The sequence below is a fragment of the Misgurnus anguillicaudatus genome, chromosome 18 (assembly GCF_027580225.2).
Source record: "Misgurnus anguillicaudatus chromosome 18, ASM2758022v2, whole genome shotgun sequence".
Classification (NCBI taxonomy): Eukaryota; Metazoa; Chordata; class Actinopteri; order Cypriniformes; family Cobitidae; genus Misgurnus; species Misgurnus anguillicaudatus.
Genome location: NC_073354.2, coordinates 9,787,963 through 9,812,825, shown reverse-complemented (window position 1 = coordinate 9,812,825; position 24,863 = coordinate 9,787,963). Strand labels below are relative to the sequence as shown.

The window sequence follows — 24,863 nt, the reverse complement described above, 5'->3', positions numbered from 1 at the left end:
CAAAAAACGCGATTTCTGAACAATTAAAAAAACGGTGGTTATCTCATTTTGCAACGAAACTCTTCATTTCTTCTTGACTGAACAAAGAAAGACATCAACATTTTGGATGACATAGTGGTGAGTAAATTATCTGGATTTTTTTTTTAAGAAAATTGACTAATCCTTTAAGCAAATGGTCATTTGCAGAAAACAAATAAATTCTGACCATAGCTGTGTCCCAATTCAAGGGCTGCAACCTTCTAAGGACGCAACCTTAAAAGGTGAGCACTCGGTCTTTAAAGGTGGCCGTCTCCGAAGTCCACGAAGAGAACTTCGGAGGGACCAATCATTTGCGTCACCTGCTGTACGCTCACACCACACCTGTCAGATGTTTCTGACTTATTAAAATAAATATGGAACCAAAAATATTCATTTATTTTAGAAAAAATCACACGTTGATTAAGCTAGCCAACAGTTTCTAATCAACCTTAGAAATATACGCAACATATAAAATTAACCTCGGACATCACATTTTTTTGTTGTTTGCATCATAATACTTAATTCTGTGTAACTGGAACCTGTTGAACACAAACATGGACAAATGCACTGCTTCATGTTCAAAGAAAAATATTTGGTTATTATATTTATTGGTTCTTCCTAATCTCAAAATAACTGGTAGAAATCTGAAAAAAGACAAACCAAAGCTCGGGTCTTAAGCCCTATTCGGACAGGATTAGTTTTACAGGGGTAGAAGGCATGATGTAATGTTACCACAGGACATCTGTAATATTTATGGTCAATTCGGACGGGATTAGAAATCTCAGTTAAACATTTAGAAGTGGGAGGGGTGACTCGATTGCACAGCGCGTCACCTCTCTCGTTGTCACGTGCACATTACCTTGCTTCCTAATATCACATGTGCAAACAACATGACACAGACAAGGAAAACACGAAACACTGTGTTTAATTTCAGTTTAGGGAGAACATCAGTTTCAGAAACAGTTCCGTACCTCTGAGACAAATAATTTTGACTTTTTTTAAGTTTGTGTCATGTTATTTAGGAATTTGCCACTTGTCAGTACTTGCCACTGACTTGTTTTTCGCCTAGAACGCATGTAGATGCTTCTTAAAACGCTTTTATATGGAAAGAAACCCACAAAATAACAGGAAATGACGGAATTAACGTTTATATTTACAACTGGTCTGTACGCGCTGGATTAGTATTACCTCAGGTAATTTCTCCGGACCTTTTTACAGAAGGTAAAAGTCGCCATAATCTTTACTGACTTTTACTTAATAAAGGTGTCAATTATTTATTTATTTCAAAATATGCAGCCGTTTTATTCAGCCATTAGTGGTCTAACCTTAACAGCACAGAGAAATAAGGACGTTTTGAGGCTTCATTTTAAGCATTTTAAGTATAATTGTACACATGGCCCATGGGGTTATTCATTATTATTTGTTGAAGGAAATCAGTCTTTAACTACAATTTAATAAAGTCAGCTTATAAAAGAAAGGTCAGGAACAAAAGTGCTGAGTTTAGCTCTATCATTAAAATCATACACGAATATTAAAAGAATGATTTAAAGGCAAACTCTTTTACAATATTCTTGTTACATTGTGAAATGAATAAATTAAAGAGTTTGGTTCCAAAACACAATAAATCCATTTTGACTAATTTGGGTAAAAATGTGTTATCTATACCAAGAAAGTGACAAGATGAAAACCACTATTATCTGTTACAAACTTTCACATAGTATCTTTAGGTTATAACAACATTAAAAATTCAAATCCATTTTGATTTATTATAAAAACAGATAATTTTTTTCCGCAAAATGCAATAAATCCATTACAAGTTTTTTTTTTTCAAAATGCTATACATCTATTGAATTAATATATAAATGTGCATTCATCTTTGCCATGTTATATTCATTTAGTTGACTAGTGGTATACACTGATTAAAAAAGTAAACATTGATGGCATTAATCAAAACACACACTTTGTCATATTAATAACAATGTCATTGCTGCGGTTATACTTGGGACGTCGTCACTGAACTTTTTTGACAGCGATCAGCTGTAAAATGTTTTGGTCCTGCTCAATTTTCGTTGACTTCAAGTAAAATAATGGAATTTTTTTCATCAGATCCCCAGGGATCAATGTGTTAGCATGACAGAAGCTTGATGCTGTGGTATGAGAACAAGCAACAGACAGCTTTTTTCCGTCTTCCGACTGGCTTAAAGGTGCAGTGTGTTACAGATATGCAATATAATATACAATAACTATAATGACCTTACATAATGAACTGTTACATAATGTGTTTATTACCTTACAATGAGCCGTTTTTATCTACATACACCGCGGGTCCCCTCACATAGAAGTCGCCATTTTGTGCCGCCTTGTTTCTACAGTAGCACTAAATGGACAAACTGCTTTACAGAGGGTGTTTTTATTTTGTCTTAGACAACAACATGTTTGTCATCAGGCAGCTACAGTAGCGTCTCTTTGCATTCTGGTCAACGGTAGACTGAGCCGTTGGTTGCAATTCACAATCTCACTGCTAGATACCGCTAAAATTTAAGTTTCTTTCCCGCCGCAGAAAACCACCACAGGTTTATCAATTCCATCAAAAGTATTATTTTGTTTTTGTTTGTTTGTTGATCACGAAGTACAAAGTAGATGAGGAAAACTAGGATTTCATGTGTATTCAACGCGGCGCCATTATTGTTTACAATGTGTGGAATGGTGCGCTATGGTTTGTTAATCGCATTTTGGGAAAAAAAGTGAGAAAAGATGACAAAATAACACGGGGGATATCGGATTTTGCATAAAATTAAGAATGTACTTTTTAATACTGACCTGATACAATACTGATTTTGGTGGTAACTTCTTTTTAATGCCGTTTATCGCATTTTGGAACTCTTTAAATATTCCAAAGAAGCAAGATATGGGCAATTGTCCTGACCTGAACGTCATACTTACATATCTAAATTTGTCTGTGTAGATTGCCACTCTGATAACAATGCAACACCCAGCTATAATGTGAATACAGGTCTAGTACTGGTGACCTGGTATGAGGGTTAAGCAAGTCAGAAGATCTCAGCAGTACCACCGGGAAAATCCACCCCCCTTAGACTTAAGACTTCCTCCTGGCTGAGCTCAGCAGAGGGAAATTTGCAGCAGATGTGACTTCAAACGGTAGAGCTCCTCGCAGGATTTGGGTGCTGGATAAGGCCCATCCTCTCACTGCCTCTCTGACCTCTGTCTTACTGTCTTTCTCTGCCAAGTGCGCAGGATAAAGCAAGGCCTTGCTTGTTTTAGGTCTCTGTTTTTACAGCTTTGACTGTCCTCTTGTGAGAGAGGCTAGGCCCATTAAGCACTTGTTCTTGAAACATCTGGTGAAGATGTCTTTGTATGTGCTAAGGAAATGAGGATTATTTTTGTACTCTTTCTATAGTGAAGTATCATGCCACATTATCGTACATATTTATGCTTATAAAGTCACCATGGGCTGGTAAAGTCAAATACAACATGTACGTGTAAACAATCAAACTGAAAGAACATTTTAAACCGCTAATCACCAAATGTGCAAGTGGGCATCTTTTTTTCCTGTAGTGCCCTAATTGTGGATAGGGTCCAGAGGGTCAGGGAGTGACGGCTTTGATCCAGATTTTAAGCCTTGCCTTTTAGACAACCGCTGAGTGTTCAACTACCAGAATAAATGTGACCTGAAGCTTATTATTTCCATTTTATAAGCAGCAGAACATAAAACACTCTCTAACACTGAGGGTCCCCTTTTAAAATATAAGATATTGACTGACCTCAATGGCAGCAGATAAGTGCAAAAATTAACTGGTCGCCAGTTGCTTACTGTAGATTTTACATTTATGTTATTTACTGGCAACAGTTTGTTCAAGTTAAATGAACATGAAACATTTTCAGTCTTTATCTTTTAAGTTACTGGCAACCAGCTGCATGATTACAGCGATTTTTTACAGTGTGCATGATATGAATCATTAGTTAAGGGTTAGTAAATAGTTAGGTAACACTTTACTTGAAAGGGTGTTCATAAGACTGACATGACACGTGTCATGAACATGAAAGAGATTTAATGCATGTTTATGACAACTGTCATTAAATGTCATTCGCTCAATTATGTCATTTGTAATGCAAACATCAATTTTTTTGAGATGTCTTTGTTATTACAACTTGACATAAACCAATACATCATAACTTGTCATGACAAATTGACATTACCAAGACAACATAACTAAATCTGTCATCAAAATGACATAGCAGATAAATTATCAAAAATTTAGAAACTACCTAAATTAAGATTACATTAAACTGCCCTACCCAGTCTCACAAGGTTTTGTGATATAGTCATTTAAATTTTTGATTTTTTTCGTGATATTGTCACGAATTTCCGCTTTTTTTCGTGATCGTATAACGAATTCCTGTTTTCGTGTGATTATCACGTATTGGTTACTCAACTGCTTTTCCTATTTTTAAACCATTGTCGCTTCGGTTTAGGGTTAGATTTGGTGCTTGCATTATAATGTTACTTTATGTACTGGTTTATATTATTTTTTCTGATTTTTTTTATATGTCGCCTTACGTTAAGGTTAGAGTTGGGTTTGGGTAGGGATGTCATTTTATGTAAATCTAACCTTAAACTGAAGCGACAATGCTAAGAAAATAGGACAAAACAGTTAAGTAACCAATATGTGATAATCATACGAAAACAGGAATTTGATATACGATCACGAAAAAACGCGGAAATTCGTGATAATATCACAAAAAAAGAATAAAAAATGTACGTGACTATATAACGAAATTTCGTGAGACTGGGCTGAACTGCCATGTGGTTGGTTTTGACATTGGCTGTCATGAGGCCATTATAATTGTGTCTGACCACTTTTTACCAGGGTTATTATAGTTCACGAAAACTGAAACTATCAGTGAAAAAAACATTTTAGTTAACTGAAATAAAATAAAAACGAAGGTTTCTAAAAAAACTAAAACTAAACTATAACTAAAATGTGGACCTGCAAAAAAGGAATGAATGGGTCTAGGCTAAATGCTAACACATTCACAACGTGATGTACAGTGCACGCATTGAAAAAAGATAGGTATGTATTAATTCGTCTAGGTTGAGGTAATAACATAGTTTAATATGGCAAAAGGGTAGACTATTCCTTTAAAATGTAATTAAGTGTTAATACTCTGTCAAATAGTTTTATAACAGCGTCACAAATATTTTTCTTGACTTCAACAACAGTGGTACAAATTAAATTTGTCATTAACATGTTATTAAGTGTTAATACTCTGTCAAATAGTTTTATAACAGCGTCATAAATATACTTCATTTCATATTTTTTTCAGTTTCCTTCAGGTCACTTAAAATCGATCATCCAATAATAATACAACTTAAAATTTAATTATATTTTATTAAATTTGGAGACGGTTTCGCCTAAAATGAAATGAAAACAGTACAATGGTGGGTTAAGCCATGCAGAGTTTGGTCCATATTGCTGCAAAAACGTAAATATTTTTTGTCAGAAAATGTCAGCACCATTTTTTTAAGAAGAAAAAGCTCTGTTAGTTGTCAGTTTTTTATGTATTGTGCACATACATAAAGTTAAATATAATCTTTTGACATGTCTGTTTATTAACAATTAGTATTAACACTTAATGACTGCATGCTACATGTCCAGGCTAGACCTTTGAGGTCCTCCAATCAGAAGCTTCTCGATGTTCCATGATCTTGGCATAAGAACAGACGAGACCGAGCATTTTCAGTGGCGGCGCCTAAATTATGATGCCTAAAAGATTTATGACAAGTTATGTTGGCTTGGTAATGTCAAGTTGTCATGACAAGGTATGATGTATTGGTTTATGTCAAGTTGCAATAACAAATACATCTCAAACAATGTCATCTTTTTATTAAAAGTGACATAATTGAGCAAATTGACACTCAATGACAATTTTCATATATGTGCATAAAATCTCCTTCATGTTCATGACACATGTCATGTCATGATTATGAAGGTGTCATGTCAGTCTTATAACACCCCTTCAAGCAAAGTGTTACCTATAGGTAATTTATTATTTAAAAAGCATTGCTCTTTTGAAAATTGAGAATTTGTATTTTATTTTATTTGTATAATATTAATATTAAGGCTAAATAGTTGTAATTCATTTAAACCATATTAAAAACCATGATCCCACACTCTCTCACTAATCTCAAAGTATTACAGTACCCTTTTTTCGTCATAGGCGCACCTCCAAGCGCGAATGCGAAACTCCTATATGTTTGACATGTTTGGCCCCTCTGCTATGAATAGAAAGCTGCCATGTATTGCCTAAAATTTTCACCTTGCATTTTTATTCTTTTCAATTGAAAAACGGCCTCATCCAGATACTCATAATGCATTTTGTATTTTTGTGTGAACACAAAAGGTATTCAATAGTGCTTAAGTTTGTTCTGTGCAGTTGTCATAGCGTAGATATAAACATGATTTAAATAAATTGATCGTATTGACTCCTAACTGGGAAACATGTGATGTGCTATTTACTAAGATCAGTTTATTTTCAATAAGGTAGGAGACACTACTTTGGTTAAAAATCACCACCCTTCCTTGTCATTATAAAATAACACTTGCAATTGATTGCCAGATCAGGCATAATAAACTTTAAATAAGGCCCTAATAAACGTTTGACATTTTCCCTTCCACTTGGTACGGGCCTACACTGTCATTATAATATTATGTGTAGAGTAATGTGACCCTTATTAAAATGTACAGTCTGACAGAGTGCTGTATTGTCATATTCTGGGCGCCATGCAAGCCAGTATGAAAATAGTTAGTGAATATTACACTCTTTTGGACTTTAGAAAGAAAGCTTACCCTCATGTTTTTCTCAGTTTTACCAAGAAAGAACTGAATGTTATAACTGCATACATGTAAAACACAGCGATGGGATGAAATTTTAATTTAAAAAATGAAGTAATTTATATATGATATAATTGATTTTTGTTTTTTAATATAAAAATATAATTGTTCAAGTGCAATTGAGCGGACTGTACGTAGCAATAGTTCGTAATGAGTGAGAAAAGCAGCAACGCACAGTGCATTTATCAGATGTTCACTTTTCTTTATCCATCCTGAATGTGTGATTGTCCTGTAAATCAGTGTGTCCCGACCAGTGGGTCGTGGCCCACAGGGGGGGCTCATCAGATTTCCAAGGGGGCCTCAAGATGACTTAAAATTGTTAAAAATTAGACAAAACAAGCATTAAAATAAGCTAAAATAAGCAGAAATCAAGATGTTTCTTATTTATTTGGCCATTTTAGCAGCGAATATACATCTTTATATAACGTCTAGTCATTCCAAGCTCTAGTTAATTTTATGTGGAAAACATTTAGTGAGTGGGGGGCCTTTAAATGTTGTTGGCAACTAGGGGGCCTTGAAGTTAAAAATGTTGGAAACTACTGCTGTAAATGACGCAAATCAGTGCAGCCCTGGTAGAGTAATCATTTGTATAAGAAATCATTTGTACTGCGTATGTGTGGTTGAGTATGCTTTGAAAGCTGCGCGAGACAAGGACGAACACGGAAACTTTGTCGTATTCCGATGCCCTCCCTTCCTCTGCATCTATGCGCAGCAGTGTAGCACACATTGCCAGCAGACAGACAGGTAGGCAGGAGCTTCTCACAAAGGTCATATTCCAGCTGTGTTTTTCTTGACTTTTGTGGAGGTGAGTGGAGATCAAATGACTAAACTACCAGCGGCTCAGTTTTACAGCTAATTAGCCAAAGACAACTACAGTTAACTTGTGTCTTGCTTACATGACTCATAATGTAATAAGGTTTCTAAAGTTTAGAAAAAGTAACAGATTTTAGTTTAAAGATTAGTTTAAAATATTTTGTAAATCATTCTACAGTGTTTTTCCCACTATTTTTAAGTGTTTCCCTGTAAAATTTACAAAATAGCAGCAACACTTCTTTTTTAGTTTAGTGTAAAGATGTAACTTTGTTAACACCAAAAGAATTATAAAGATTTACTGCCTTGTGCAAAATAAACAAACAAATTATTAGTGAAACTGTTCACCCTCTCCTTGGCACACTCATTTAAAGGTATTGCGGAGGATTTTCTTTTTCCGGGTGGATCATCAAGACTATTGGTCCTCCTAGTTGTCAATCAGGAGTGTTGCGCAATTGCATTTTCTTAAAAAGTGGAGAAGGCGGTTATTTTCTAAAATTCGAGAAAATCCTCCGCTACACCTTTAATGTAAATGTAGCACACTGTTTTTTTTGCTGTGTCCTGTTTTTGTCATAAACCCTTTGTGTGAATTTATTATTTTGTATTTTGTAGAAATCTGTTGAGTATGAAACAGTTAAGGAAGTTGTGTCAATATATTTAACCTTTTGTTAAAAAAAATAGAGAAGTGCCCTTTTTTCACTTGAGCATGCCCTTTGTGCCCCCTATTTTGCGCTAAAAATATCTGCATGTATTGCAACCTATACTCCAACCCATACGATTGCTTTGGTCATTTATCAATAAGGGACATCTGGAGCGTTGTGATTTTTACAATTATATCTGTATCTTGGAGTTCTTTTAAGCCAGTTCATTCAAAATGTGATTCAAACTAGTCACGCGTGTTTGCTATTAAATTATGTTGCTGTCATCTTTGCAGCACAAACCGAAAATGCATGGTTTTTAAATAAGAGGAGTAAAATGTTACAATTCACCTTATAGTTCGGGTTACTTGTAACACCCTGTGGTGAGTTTTAATATAAAAATATCCACCGGGGTGATATGAAATAAGGACAAAAATGGAATTGAAAATGTTAACACAGACTTTAAATTGGCTGAATAAATGAATAAAATTGTAATAAAATTAAATAAAATGGGCAAAACCTATTTGTTACTAAAAGTTATTGCCACAATTGTGTGTTAACATGTTTCGCTGATGTTACAACTTATCCAGAGTCTTGTAGCCATTAACTAGCTCACCTTGCAGCTAACAGACAAAACACCTCACTACAAACCAGACATTGCTATCACAAAAATAAATAAAGCTAAAAAAAAGTAACTTTCCTACCTCAAAAATATTTTTTCCCTTCTGAAATCGTATGTGTCTGCTACCCTCTCATGTGAGGAATAAGAACTAATCTGCAAAGGGCATGAGGTGATTTTTAACTTCTTCCTGATTGGAGAGATTGAAAGTGTTACTTCTGGCCGGTTTTGTAACCATCCCCGGCAGTCTCCCCTACTTTAATAAATTATCATCCATCACTGTCCTAAAAAATGATGTATGTTTCTGACCAATAAGATTCAAATGTATTAAACTACACCAAATAGCGTCTTTGTATGATTTTCCACGTGTATTTTATTACAGCACTTTATATCTACAGGAAAACTACGTAGTATTTCTGTATCAATAGCATTTTGCACTTTAGCTGTTGTTAAACCTTTACCTGTGAGTAGAACCAAACCTTAAGCCACCATATATTGAATAGCGGCCTCTGTAGATTAAAATGTGTATTACATTTTGAGTTTAAAAACATTTAATGCGTTTCTAATTTTAGATAGCCTAACTAAAGACATAAGTCTTCATAATCGTGTTGTAAATACAGCTGATCTCTTACGAAAATGTACCCTTTTTTTGTAGTAAGCATATTTTTTGATTGATTTCAATAGGCAAACCATGTTTTTTTAAACTGGTTATTTTCGTAATAGATTATTTAGTGTTGCGTTATCAAATCGTACTAGATAAAACTGTAATGCTGATCATTAACATACTGACACTAAAAGCAAGCTGCTATTCGTAAACACACAGGAAAGTGAATGTTAGTGTCATTCTATCCTCGCCTGTAATCTCTTCACTTAGGACAGTGTGGGAGGACAGACCGAAAAACTGAGTGCAAACCGGAGACAGTGAGAAAGAGTGTGAGTGAAAAGCGAGAAAGAGAGACGGTATGCAGGATACGGAGTAGGCTACCAGCGCAAATTTTCTCTGTAAACACCTCCCGTCCATATTAGTGAACTCTTATTTTGCGCTTTCACGAGATGTGTTGGTGAGATTACTGTACGTTGTGACGTGGATGTATTTTTTACATTTTGGCGAGTTTACCGTTTTGGGTGACGACTGCTGTGGATGAAGTGGATGATGCAAATTAGATTTTTCTATAAGTTGAAGGTCTTGATGATGGCTTCGTAAAAACTGGATCAGAGGGAGCCGCGGAAAAGTAACGTTACTGACTCGCGGACATCGAGTTCCCCAGACGGGAGTCAGTATGCTGTCAGACGGAGCTGCGGGTAGAGAGGTTCTGGAAAGCGATTTCTTAAAGCGGAATGTTTTGGGAATGGCGCTGGACCTTTTTGTACCAAGCGCATGAAGAGCGAGGAGAAAGGTGCAATTGTTCAATGTGCTTTAAGTATTTAGCTGTATCTCGGATACGGATAAAATCATGTTTGATAAGGTAGGCTGATTTTTTTGAACACCATAAATTAATCTCTGGTGGATGAAATATTGTTACCAGTCGAAAGCCAATGGTTGTGAATGACGGCACTGAGTTAAAAAGTAATCACACATTAACGACTGCTCTTTTTGTGCATAGTCGGGAATTTCAACTGTTATGCTGTTTAATGTGGGTTTATCCGCGCACTACTGCGTATACAGGACAAAGCTTTCCTTTTTTAAATATTTAATATCTGAAAACATATATAGAGTTGCAAATAGTGGATAACTAATGTGATTTACACTATTAAAAATAAAGATGCTTCACGTTTACATAGAAGAACCATTTTTTCCTTAATGGTGCCATAAAGAACCTTTAACATCTGAAGAACCTTGTTTCACAAAAGGTTCTGTAAAAAAAGGTTATTTATATTATAAAAATGTATGAAATAAATGGTTCTTCTAAAAAGATTTAACTAAATGGTTCTTTGAGGAACCAATAATGTTTTTTTTCCAATATGGCATTGCTGTGAAGAACCTTTTAAGCCCCTTTAAGAGTGTATCTGATCAAACATCAATGCGTAACATGGCACCAGTTCGTTTCTATTTTCAAGTCTCTCAGCAGTGCTCAAATTAAGAGTCTTCATTGCTCTCTCGGGTTAACCTGAACAGCCTCGAAATAATTTATTAATTATACGAACTTTTTTGTTTATTGTAAGCATTAATCTGGCAGTAGTGCGTGCGTAGTGAACGAGACAAGGTCAGCATTTAAAGTAGGATGATTAAATAACTACTGGGGACATGTCGGAGTGTATATACGTTTTTAAGAAGCAATTTGATGTATCACACATCTCCCTTAACACATCTGAGTATGCATGGACAGTGGACAGAAAGGTTGATATATTTTTATATACATCTACATACGCACGCGCGCGCGCGCGCACACACACACACACACACACACACACACACACACACACACACACACACACACACACACACACACATTCTGGTTTCCATGTTTTGTGGGGACATTCCATAGACGTAATGCATTTTATACTGTACATACTGTATATTCTATTCCCCTCCCTAACCCCATCGAAACCCTTCTACTACTTCACATTTTCAAGAAACATTATTTTGTTTGATTTATAAGCTTGTTTCCTCATGGGGACATCAAAATGTCCCCACAAGGTCACAAAAATACTGGTATTCCTATCTTTGTGGGGACAATTGGTCCCCACAACGTGATAATTACCAGGTACACACACACACACACACACACACACACACACACACACACACATATATAATGTATATTCTAGTTAGCTGTGCACAAATATTCTTTTTAGGAGGGTCAACTACAAAATGTATATTTTTGTGTGTGAAATATATAGCATACACAGTTTTTCTGTCCAGGTGCAAAATTGAAGTTTTATCCACTCCTGATTAAAGGTTTGCAGCTGCCGTAACCAATTATAAAAAAGTTTATTCTGATTTCAAATCTTTTCTTTAAACATGTCACAGTTTTGACTCACCTAGAAATTAAAGCCATATAATGTAATTAGTAGATGAAATGTGAGTTTTGATTGTCAGACTGAACAAACTCAATGGGGTGGTTTCCCAGACAGGGATTAGCTTAAGCCAGGACTAGGTCTTAGTTTAATTAGGAAATAAAACTAGTTTTAACAAACATGCCTTACTAAAAACTTTACTTGTGTGCATTTTGAGGCAAAACGAAGGGCACTGATGTATTTTAAGATATGTCAGAGCAAGTTGTTTTCAGTTTGGACAGCTCTTACATTTATTTTTGTCTAGGACTACACTCTCAGAAACAAAGGCACAAAAGTCGTCACTGGGACAGTACCCTTTCAAAAAGGTACACCTTTGTACCCAAAGAGTGCATATTAGTACTTTGAACTGCCAAAATGTACCTTTAAAGTTACATAATTGTACCTAAATGGTACATATTAGGACCTTTTTTAAAGGGTACTGCCCCAGTGACAGCTTCGTACCTTTATTTTTGACAGTGTAGTCTAATCCCTGTCCGGGAAACTGCCCCAAAATCTTTTTGCTGAGAAATAGTTCATTCACTGACAATGGCTGGTTGTATCAATAATTTATTAGTAATGCTAAATTATAACCACAACATAATTTATTTTTGCAGGCCGTATTTGCCATTCTGAGCGCTGTAGAGGACAATCCCTCCACTAGTCCTTCAAATCATTTGATTTTCTCCCTTGAACTACACATGCTTTTAGATGCGCCATGAAGGTGCCATATGCAATATCCTAGTTTAATTATAATTACTTTTGAAAATGCTAGAGTTTTTAACTTGCAATTTTGTCTGCATACTCATTAGTATTTTAGTATATTAGTATTTATTTATTTGAAATGAACACAATATAACATACTATTGCATATAATATATGCATATTATATTTTATGTATGCATATAAGTTGTCAATATGTTTATATCCAGATTTCTTTGATTGTCTTTTGTTATGTAAATGATTGTCTTTTTATTGTGTAAAAGTGGATGGTTCATGCATGAAGGCTTTTGTTTGTGAACCTATAACATTTTGTTTGTTTTTGCTGTGAGCTACTGTATGCATTTTAATTCCTCTTTTTTTTTAAACAGGTCCCTGGACCCAAATGTCACATCTTCCGGGAGCAGCTTGGGCTGGTGCCCATCAGCACTTGACAGCAGGCTGGGAGGTGGCCAGTGTGACTCCATGCTCCAGCGCATTCTCAGTCACACCCTGCTTGGGCCCTGCACTGAACGAAAGGAGTTCTGGAATGATTTGATATTTCAGCACCGATGGCTTAAGTGAGAGAACCCTGCACTTTAATGAGACCACCTCTCCAGACAAGGACTAGAAATCGTCAAGGATTACACAATAGTATTTCAGAGGACTTATTTTTTGCTGGATTTCCTTTTTATTCCCTCCGATTTTTTTCATTATGGAGTTTCAAGCTGGATTTTGGAATAACGATTGGACTTCATTTCTTCGCTTTTGGTTGACGGTGTTATTAAGCTTGCACGTGCAGTTCAGTCCCATCTCATCCTGTCCCGAAGAGTGCCGTTGTGACAAAACATTTGTTTACTGTAATGAGAGGAGCCTGACGTCTGTGCCTCTTGGGGTACAAGAGGGATATAAGACCCTCTTCCTACACAACAATCAGATCAACAATGCCGGTTTTCCATTGGAGTTACACAATGTTGGCTCGGTAGTGACTGTTTACCTATATGGAAACCAGCTGGATGAATTTCCCCTCAACCTTCCCAAGAATGTTCAAGTGCTTCACCTGCAGGAAAACAACATTCAGACTATCTCCAGGGCAGCACTAGCTCAGTTAGCCATGTTAGATGAACTCCACCTGGATGACAACTCCATCTCAACTGTAGGGGTAGAAGAGGGGGCTTTCAGGGAGGCTGTCAGCCTCAAGCTACTTTTCCTCACTAAAAACCATCTGAGCAGCATTCCTGTTGGATTACCGGCAGATCTCAAGGAGCTGCGATTGGATGAAAATCGCATTGCTTACATCGATGAGGATGCCTTTCAAAATGCTACCACTCTACAGCGACTGTTGCTGGATGGGAATATGTTAGAGGATGCGGCGATCGCTCCTGGGACCTTCCAGGGTCTGCTAAACCTCAAAGAGCTGTCCCTAGCACGCAATTCACTCACCACTCCGCCATCATTGCTCCCTGGTGCGTCTCTGACCAAACTCAATTTGCAGGAAAATCAAATTGACAATATTGATGTGAAAGCCTTCTCCGGCCTTAATAAACTGGAGAGGTTAGATATCTCCAGCAATCGTCTTCAGATTCTTCCACCAGGTGTCTTTGACGACTTAAGAAACCTTAGGCACCTCAATGTGAGAAACAATCTCTGGCGCTGTGATTGCAGCATTAAGTGGGTCATTGCTTGGCTGAGGTCTCTGCCGTCTGCAATAAACGTCCGTGGGTTCATATGCCACAGTCCAGAGCGGGTGCGTGGCATGGTGATTCGAGAACTTACCTTAGATGCTATTGACTGCCCAGCGGGCACAGTGTTGCATCCTTGGCCAACCCATTTATATCCATCTACATTGCCACCACGCAAGACCAAAATTATCACCACCTCCAGAACTTCCCACTTCACAACCATTTCATCCACTGCTTTTAACCCCTCCTCAGCCTATCCCACACCCCCAATGCCATATTTACCTCCCGGGCCCCTACCTCCTTATGAAGACCCCTTAAAAATGTCCTTCAGTGTTGTCAACTCTACCTACATTGATGTGAGCTGGGAATCTTACTTTACTGTGACGGCCTACAAAGTGACATGGGTGAAGATGGCGCAGACTTTAATGAGTGATATCACTCGAGAAACAACGGTCCCGGGATACCAGCGGCGGCTCAGTCTGACAAATCTGGAGCCCCAGTCTTTGTATCGCATTTGTGTGTATGTCCTGGATACTCTTAACACTTACAGACCAGGCGAGGATACGATCTGTTCTGAGGCTAAAACAAAATCCACATCTGCATATTCTGAAACAGAGCAGGCTGCACAGCAAGACAACACCTCTACGCTCCTATTGGCTGGAGTGATAGGTGGGGCCGTGTTGGTGGTCTTAGTGACACTTCTGAGTTTGTTCTGCTGGAACATGCACAGAAAAAGCAGGTTATCGTCGTCGTCCAAATGGAAATATAATCACGGCAGGAGAAAAGATGACTACTGTGAGGCCGGCACTAAAAAGGATAACTCCATCCTGGAAATGACTGAAACAAGCTTTCAGATAGTGTCGTTAAATAACGAGCAGCTTTTAAAAGGGGACTTCAGAATTCAGCCCATCTACACACCTAACGGAGGAATTGGCCTCAGAGACTGTCACATTAGTAACAATAGCATTGGTTACTGTAAGAGCAGCAATGTTCCCAGTGTAGACTTCTGCCACACATGATGCTTTTACATGTATGCAGTCAATATACTGTACTGTACAATAAACACACACACATATATATATAAATATATTTCCAGGTGCAGTCAACATGGTAATTTATATTATGGAAAAGTATGTGGAATTCTGTTATATTTTTTATTCTTCGTAAATATGAAATGGTTTTATAATACGGAGGCTCAGACGGTCTGGCTTAAGGATGCCATACGTGTTTTGTATAATCGGAGCTTGTCAGCTACCTGCTGCATACAAAGTCCACAAATTCTGCCTCTTGACCACTCATGAAAACTTTATTTACCACAAAACCAAAACATGCCCATCACACAACAGTTGTATTGATAATACAGTGGTCAGGAAACCTAAACACTGCTGATCAAGCTCAGCTAAGAAATGAGCTGAGATTTGTCGTCTTTTTCCAATTGAAGTGCACTTTCTTAATGGAACAGAGAGCGTAAGAAGTCATTCAGGAAATGAGCTTTTGTAAAAATCACATTGCGGAGGAAAAAGACCACTGATTAACATCTCAGAGTTCACAAAGGAGGCCAACAGTACATGTGGTAGGGAAATGACTAAAAGGAATAATGTGCGAGCATTTTCCAAATCGTGTTTCATTTGTCCACCAGGGGGCAGCATGTTTCAGTGCATAACTCTTTGGTAATATAATAGGGATTATTAGACGTACTGTTTTTGTGTAATGATAAAGCAGACAACAAAAATGACAACTTTAAGAACATTTACCATGAATACTGCCTTTATAATTTATTTCTGTGAATTATACATGTTTTTCATTTGGCAGGCTTTTTGTCTGAAACAACTTAAAGTATTTGTGTTCCCGGGGAACTGAACCAACAGTTTTGACGTTGCCATACCTACATGTGAGATGTGAGCTCGTTACATAAAGCCCACTTTGAATCCCTTTGCTTTCAAATGAATCTTATCATGAGCGTTTAACAGCAACACAATGGACATCAGTTATCTAGCCTTCCCTTTATTGATCAAAACCCATTTTTAATCATGTATCACATCAGGTGGGACGATGAATAGACATTAAACAAAAACCTTTTTCAGAGAGAAAAAAAAAACAGAACTCTTTGTAAGAGTTTCAAATCTCGGCGTGAGTGCAATTAGGACTGTTTTTTTATTGGCCCACCAGTTATTCAGGACAGAGAGCCAAGTTTGGAATGCAGGCTTGCTGTGGAGTATTTATCATGTGCTCTTATTCATAGACTACTTGCTTTGAAAAGATTTTGTGGATAGAGTTCAAAATCCCTGCTGCATAATCCCCGGTCCGAAAACAGGAGAAAAATGCAAAGGTTATTTTCGCTTGGCAGGACGAGGAGTTTAATCAACATGATCTCACGGAAAGTCGTGTTATAGTCACGAAAAATTTTATTTATTTATTTGTCTCCATGGCACGAAATTCAGCTTTTTTCGTGCCTTGTGCACAAATGTGTTTTTCGGGTCACTAAGCACAAATTTCTATAGACTTTATTTTAGTGTCATTTTATGTATTGTTTTCTCTTTTTTTCTTATTTTTAAATCATTGTCTCTTGGAGTTGGGGTTAGATTTGGGGTTTGGGTTAGGATGTACTTTTATGTATTGGTTTCTACATGTTTTTCTTCCGCTTTTAAAACTATTCTCACCTGGAGTTGGGGTTAGAGTTGGGGTTTGGATGTGTAAAAATGTAACAGAAAGTGATTCTAACTACAACCCCAAGTGACAATGGTAAACAAATTGGAAAAAAACAATACATAAAATAAAAACAAAAAAAATAAGTTGTGCCTCAGACACGAAAAACTATTTATAAAAAATAGTTGCACAAAAAAAGACATTCCTGCTCAAGGCATGAAAAAAGCTGAATTTCGTGCCATGGACACGAAATTCGCTTCAAAATTTGAATCAAATTTTGCGCGATTATAACACGACTTTTCATGAGATCAGTCCAGTTTTAATTGATGAAGTTAACCCTCTAGTGTTCCACTAAGTTCAGATTACATCTCTGGATACCCGTTTACATCAAAATTTCTTTTGGCATTACCCTAATACTGCGTTCACACCAGAGGCGGTAAAGGCGTCAAGCGCGAGTGATGTCAATGTGAAGACGTGTTGACGCGCGTCTGGAGGTCTCACGGCGCGCTAGACGCGATTTCGCCTCATTCGCGCGAGTGTCGCGAATTGAGCGTTGTCGCGGCAAACGCGCGAGTTGAAAAATTTGAACATTGGCGGAAAAACGTGCCAGTAGTGAGGTGATTACAGGAAGCAAGCGGACTCGCAAAAGCCTATAGAAGCCCCTCCCATGACGCAAATTTCTGTGTGAATGTCTCGATGACTAAAATTTCATGCGCAGCTTTCACTCGCGAATAAACTCAAAATGTTCAAGCGGCAAACTAGATGCAGTAGGCACGAATTTGACGCCTCAAACGCAGCTGGTGTGAACCCACGGTATCAAACAGTGCTATCTGTGACTAATGTGTCTGCATTTACATAGCTTTTTTTTAAGTAAGCTTGGAGTTTGCATAGACTATAAACATACATGCTTTCTCAGTAGCACAGGCAAAATGATCTCTCAAAGAAAAAAGGGCTACTGCACTCCTGTGGTCACGAACGTTTTCAGCATCCAGTAAGCCAACCACCGTCTCCAATTCCCTTGAAATCTGGGAACATTCTTATCTAAATGGCCTTTTAAATGATGTGTACTTCATTAACAATTTATTTCAAATTATCTGGTCAACGATAACGCCAACACGCAGTCTGAAGTCCAGTTTGGTTGTCAGGCTCGGGTTCCCTGAGAGAAGCCAGCTGTGGTAGAAGAGACTCAAATAAATAGCTGTGAATTTAACCCAATAAAGAGAGAAATCTGCACCAAGCTTTCCTATTTATAATTTAAAAGAGAGAAAAGTAGTTGTAGTCGAACACGTGGGACGTATTTGTGCCACTGAGCCAGTTTGGAGTGGGTTTTAATGGGTCATTAAAGCAACACTATGTAGTTTCCATGTAAAAATGACTTACAGCTCCCCCATGTGGTTGAAAAGCGCAACAGTGCCTGGTATCAGACACTCTTCTGCAGGCAGGGGGAGGGGCGATGCTGTGTGCTCTACCCTCCACCACCACTTTCAGAGTGTGCTTGTAGCAGCTAGGAGGTTGCTCAGGTTGCAGCAACAGTCCAAATCGTCCAGTTAAAAGTTGTTCTATCACTGAAATAATTTTAGAGACATTATTTAAAGGTAAAAAAACTACATAGTGTTGCTTTAATAAAACCAGAAATGTTTTGTATTAACATTTTATAATTTTATCTCTTGCCAAAGGGCCTGTTTGCACCAATGACAATAACTGTAGCTGTAAAGTTTTAAATATCACTTTAAATTTACAACATTTGACAATATTATAGAGAAACAATATTATTGGTATCAATTACAGAGTAATTCCACCTGATGAATGTTTAAACGTTGACTGCCAATCAGAATGCATTTGAGTTTAAAGAGCTCATGCATTTTTAATGTGCAGCATGCAAGAATGAACATAACTGTGTTGCCCATTGGTGTGGATGCTAATATAGTAATCCTATTAGTTACTGTTCTTGGTGTTAACCGGCCTTTACTGTTACCTAGCAGTACTGTATGACTTTTGTGGGTAATTTAAAGGACTTGACATCATTTAAACAGAGGTCTCCAGATTACATCCAAGTGACAGATTGTCAAGCAACAATTGAACAGAAAGCACATTTGCCTGAAAGACATCAATAGCTGACATTTCTAACAAGTCAAGGTCTGTCCTCCAGACAAGAATGGCACGTTATGATTCATTGTGACTAACTGCACAGCTCGTGTGGCATACATTGTTCTTTATTTTCTATGGATGAGCTGAAACCACAGTAGTGGTGAGATGGATGTATTACACAAAAGCGATTGTAAGCAGTGGTTCCTGCCCTTACTCATACCCAACAGTCAGTCCATCTCTTGAAAGAAGCACATTGATTTGGGATAATTAGTCTGAATGACCATGAGGTCAGTGAAACAAAGCACTACAACAAATGTGGCTGAATATGTCTTAGATCTTTGTCTGTCCCATTCATAGTTTTTGTAAAACATGTTTTTCTTTCATTAAGTTTTATTACTTTTGGTAGATACATCCATAATTGGACCTTATTAAATACAGGCCTCAGAAAATTGGTTCACAGTGGTATCACAGTATCAAAGTTTAGCTGATATTTAAATGTGACCCTGCTGGTAAAAAAAACTTCTAAAATCTATTTTTTTGTGTGATTTATTGTTTTCTACGTAAAATCATCCTACATAATGTAATGAACATTCTGAAATATAATCTTGATACACTTAAAAAAAATAATGCTGTTTTTCTGTATATTTGACCTAACAATGGGTTAAAACAACCCAGCATTTTTTTAAGTGTATCATCTTTAATATTGAGTGATTAAGGCCATGTCAATAATTTTTATATAGGGAAATTAATGATATTTGTAATTTCATAATAAGATTATAAGACTTTAGTCTGAAACGGGCAGGGTCACATATAGATTGTTGGTGAGTGACTCTTTATTGTAACAGCAACCTGAAAGCCATGTTAGGTTGAATAACCGAGTCAGAAAATCCATGTTTTTTTGGGGTTTTTTTTTTTTTGGTTTTCAATATCTGTTTTTTTTCTTTTAAAAATAAGGCTCCGATTCTTAACAAAACAGTCTCATGTTAAATGTATTGTGGGTAAGATGGGTTTTGGAAGCAGAATTCATTGGGAACCAAAGTAACTTTTAATTATTATGTACATTTCTTTCATTACATTTTTTTGTTTCCACTACTATACTGTTGCTGTTGTCTCATGTATGTGCCTTGAAATAAACTTACAATGTAAAGTCCTTGAAACCTTTAAATGTTTTTGCACAAGTTGTAAATAGAGAAACTGAGCTTTTTTTTAAATAAACACGCCATCTGAAATAAGCTGTGATTTTACTAATTTTAAGCATGCGTTTTGGTTTTAATTTATTTTTCATGGTGTTTGACGTTTCCATTGATGTCCAGCAATTGATAAGTGGGTGGATATGTTTGTGGATTAATTTGGTTGCTTTTCTGTGCTAATTAATTGTGGTCTGGAATTTTACTTAAAATGCCTTGTTGGTGGTTCAAAGTGAGCTAAAGCTACAAAAAGGAAACCAATTTTGTTTATCTGATGATAAGCTAATTTAATTGTTGTCTATACTGTGCATAATTAGAATTTTTGGGAATGTTTGCTTACTACCAAATACACTATAAATCTATTGACTTTAAACTGCACACATTGTCTTCCTGATATGTCACACAGCTCACATAATTCTCAGCACACAGAGTTTATATCACCAGGATACAAACATAAAGCACTTTATAAATCATCACATGCAAATCTGATTAATATAAAATTAGGAAACAATATACCAACTGATGATACTCATTAAAATTTGGTATGCTTAACATTGCTTTCCAAAAAAGAACCTATTGGTAATGAAATCATTATAGACCATAATTTGGATGCGCTCTGCTGAACAGAAACCTGGCTTAAAATAAATGATTTCATTAGTTTAAATGAATCTACCCCGCAAGATTATTTTTATGACCATGAGCCTCGCTTGAAGGGTTTGGGGGTGGTGTTACTACAATCTGTAATAAAATGTTCAGTCAATCAAAATTCTGAGTTGTTGTATGGTTCTGGATTGTACTTAGTTATGATGTAGTAATCAATTGTTTAAACACCACCTTCACATAATGTCTACTTCAGTAGCTCCGCCCACTGGTTCACGCAAACCATCGTTAAAGTCTGCAGAACACAGTCGCTGCAAGACCTTTCTTTGGAATATGATATTAGGAATGCGTTGTTGATGTTTATTTTCAAAGACGTTTGCGCGAACAAGCTTCAGGTTAATGCTGAATTTGCAGAGAGACTGCAATTAAAAAGCAATGCTGTTCCATCAAAATTGGATCCGGACAGAAGAGCGCAAAAATATTATGCGATAACATTAACATTATAACATTATAGTACTATGTGTTACTATTGCTAAAATAAGTATTTGACACATCAGCATTTTTATCAGTAAGGGGATTTCTAAGTTTCTTGATTATGACTCAACTTGTATACTTAAATGTTCTGATTTCTTTTTATGAATTCAATATTTGACTTGATGGCTACATCTGGTGGAAATTTTGTTTCAATAGCTCACATAGAAATCTCCTTACTGATAAAAATGCTAATGTGTCAAATACTTATTTTCCTCGCTGTAGATTTTGATGCACATTTACAGTGTTGTTCCAGTAATTTCTAGGCCCGTCCCGACTTTTTGGGTGTTTCTCAAACGCAAGGATCTGTCCTAGGGAGCCCGTTTCCTTCCTTGTACAGTCATTCTGACATTTTATTGTTAGAGTCCTCCACAACTTTAAATACTACTACGCTTGAATGAGACTAATGAGTCAAAAAAATGTCCGTATGGTTCCCGCCCCCGTGGTCTTGTCATGAAAACTTTAGGTGGGAAGTTGAATATAATGCAATGTATAACCACAAAAAGTTACTACAACTTTCCATTAATTAAGTCATTACTGTGAATGAGAATCATATATCAACCGTTTGTGTAATATTTTATTATAGATTGTAGCAACACCACCGCCTCTCCCCTTTAAGCAAGGTTCGTGCTTATAAAAATAGTCTTGTGCGGTGGATTTATTTAAACTAATGTAAACATTTGTTTTAAGCCAGGATTCTGTTAAGCAAAGTGCATACAGGTCTGTAATGATTTAATCAATAATAGGTTATTTAAGTGATCTAATGTTAAGAGAGCCAAATTTTAACATTTGAGTTTTATTTGTTGATATATTGTTTTCTAGTTTTATATTAATAAGTTTTAAAATAAGGTAAATGGTGCTGTGTATTAGTTTGTTTGAGGAACAGACACAGTCGAAATGTGTTAATACTCTGGTAAAATAAACTCTCTGCTGGGATATTTTTATCTTGAAACGTCAGGGCAGCTTATAGGCAGAAGGTTAAGCCGATCTGTCCTTTTCCTGACCTGGGGCCTCATTTATAAAACTGTGCGTAGGATCCTTACTAAAAGTCTACGTATGCACAAAAGCCAAAAATTGCGTACGTAAAAATATTCAGATTTATAAAACCATGCGTACGCACATCAGCAAGCAATGTTCCTTTTATAAATCTACAGAGTGAAATTAAATGTGTGTGTGTGTTATCAATACTTATAATCGTTCTTGTCATATTTAATTTTTCAGTTCACTTTCTCGCCATCTGTGTCGCCAATTCCCATTAATTGTCTCCAGAATGTGCGTATGCATGGGTCAGAGTTTGCTTACAGGTGCACATATTCTGCCGTCACGTTTTTTTTATAGATCCTTTATATCCGTTATACAACCTTTGCGTGGGAAGTGGCGTACGCACGCTTTCAGCCCTGTTTTGTGCGTACGCACGCTTTATTAATGAGGCCCCAGGGCACAGGATAGTCAGACATTATCACAAGTAAGACTATTGGTCAGATTTCTAGAGAGTATAGCACGTCCTTCTCATTTTTCTACGTTCCTGAAAATAAAATCAGCTTTAACCAGGGCGTTGTCACAGGCATCTCAGCTGGTGCATCTAAAGCAGATAGTCAGGAGCGGATTGGTGCTGTTTCTGCTTACAACTATGCCGCCTGACATTCACGCAGTTAGTCAACCACCTTGAATCTAATGTCAGAACAGAGTTATGTGCATTACTCGTAACACTAGGGATATCCAAAACAGTGTCTGCAACATTAACACTAGCAGTCTAACTATCCTCAACTAGCGTTCGCATGCGTGCTTCTAGTTCTGCACCTTCTCCGTCCACCTTACTACTTTATTACATTGAGTGCATGTAAAACCCTCTTTGCTGACAGAAGAAGCTAAACTATGCATGTGGCATGAAATGCAGGTTACAATAACAAGCGGGGTCGTAACGCTTTAATGCCGGGCGGTGGAGTTTCTGTTCACCAGAACACTGTCCGTGAAGCTGCATCATGTAGGGGACGAGGTCCTTGCATCTGTTCTGGGTTGCTCCATTTGCTTACGGTGGTGTATGGTCAGGGTGATGTTAGGCACACTATGCCATATGTTGGGTCTACAAAACCGGGCCTCCGGCTTCTCCACAGCTTTCCATTCTGCACTCGGAGGTAAGCACAGTTCTGACAAACATACATTGGATAAATCCACCATTAGATCAGCAAGGAAGGCAGATTCACAATAAACAAACGTTGTTAAACAAATGTTAAAATTAGCCAGCACCGTTTGGTGATGCTAGCAGGCTATATGCTAAGAATACGCTACTAGTAAGAGATCATCAAGGTAAAGTTTTCCTGAGTTTAACTATTAAGCGATTAGACTAGTCCTAGACTAAATTTCCAAACTGAAAACAACTTGCACTGACATATCTTAAAATCCTTCATACTCTTTGTTTTGCATCAAAATGCACACAAGTAATGTTTAAGTAATACATGTTTGTTAAAACTAGTTATATTTTCTAATTAAACTAAGGCCTATTATTGTCTTAAATTAATCCCTGTCTGGGAAACTACCCCTTGGAAGTTCGCTGGTGGGATGAGGAATAAGTTTGCATGAGTTTGTAGGCATTTGTTTTTCTAAAAAAAGGCCAATTGCGAGGAGGCATGAAAGCCTCTGAATAATCTGTGATTCACACCTGAGTAAACAAAGATTTGCATAATGAGCCTCATAATGAGCCTTGTAGGCAGGAATGTGAGAGGAATTTACTTCTCTGTACCATGATATGGTATACTTGTGAAGTAAATAAAGTAACCATGTTACAATTTTACTTTTGTGCAGTAAAAAGCACCAAAGAAGAACTGCCCATCATTGTCTCGACTCTTATTTGTGTTTTTGTAATCATTACAGTACAAACACAACAAGGGATGAGCATGGTCAACTTATCAATACTTCTTGTTTGTTTACATACGCCATTTCTCTGTCGCATGTGGTTTCTGAAAGCAGCACAAAGGAATGCCTGGCCAGGCATGTGATGAACTTGCTGTCCAGAGATAGACGCAAATAAACAAGGTTTTAGATGTGCTGTTTGCAATCGTGTCATTTAGTGTATAAGAATACCACAAAGGATGATAAATATGATCGTGAGTTTGTGTGTGCGTTGCGTCACACTGTTTGACTTATCAATACTCCGTGTTTGTATACAGACGGCAATACTCCATTGTGCGATAATAAACTTGCTGTTTAAAGATAGACGCGAATAAAAAAGGTTTTAGATGTGCTGTTTGCAATCGCGGCTTTATTAAGAACACCACAAAGCATGGCAAATATGATTTCGGGTGGGTTTGAGTCAAAAATATAAGCAAATGATCTCGGGCTTAGTCTTTTACGCTCAGTGAAAAAAATTTATTAGCAGAGGTGGACACTACTTGAGTATTTTAGTTACATTTTCTAAGCATCTGTGCTTTATCAGAGTG

The 24,863-nt window shown here is 37.0% G+C and overlaps 1 protein-coding gene across 2 annotated transcripts in view; it reads left to right on the top strand.

The window, feature by feature from the left end:
• flrt2 (fibronectin leucine rich transmembrane protein 2) overlaps positions 1 to 20,314 on the top strand; it is a 41,567-nt gene extending 21,253 nt beyond the window's left edge. The window contains exons 1-2 of one of the 2 annotated variants that reach the window (XM_073855845.1): positions 9,832 to 10,465; positions 13,085 to 20,314. In XM_073855845.1, the coding sequence (XP_073711946.1) occupies positions 13,408 to 15,393 (1,986 nt within the window). In that variant the 5' untranslated portion in view covers positions 9,832 to 10,465; positions 13,085 to 13,407 and the 3' untranslated portion in view covers positions 15,394 to 20,314. Of the gene's footprint in view, positions 1 to 9,831; positions 10,466 to 13,084 lie in introns of those variants that run through there. The other variant, XM_073855846.1, reaches the window with a different exon arrangement.
• The last annotated feature ends 4,549 nt before the right edge of the window (positions 20,315 to 24,863 follow it).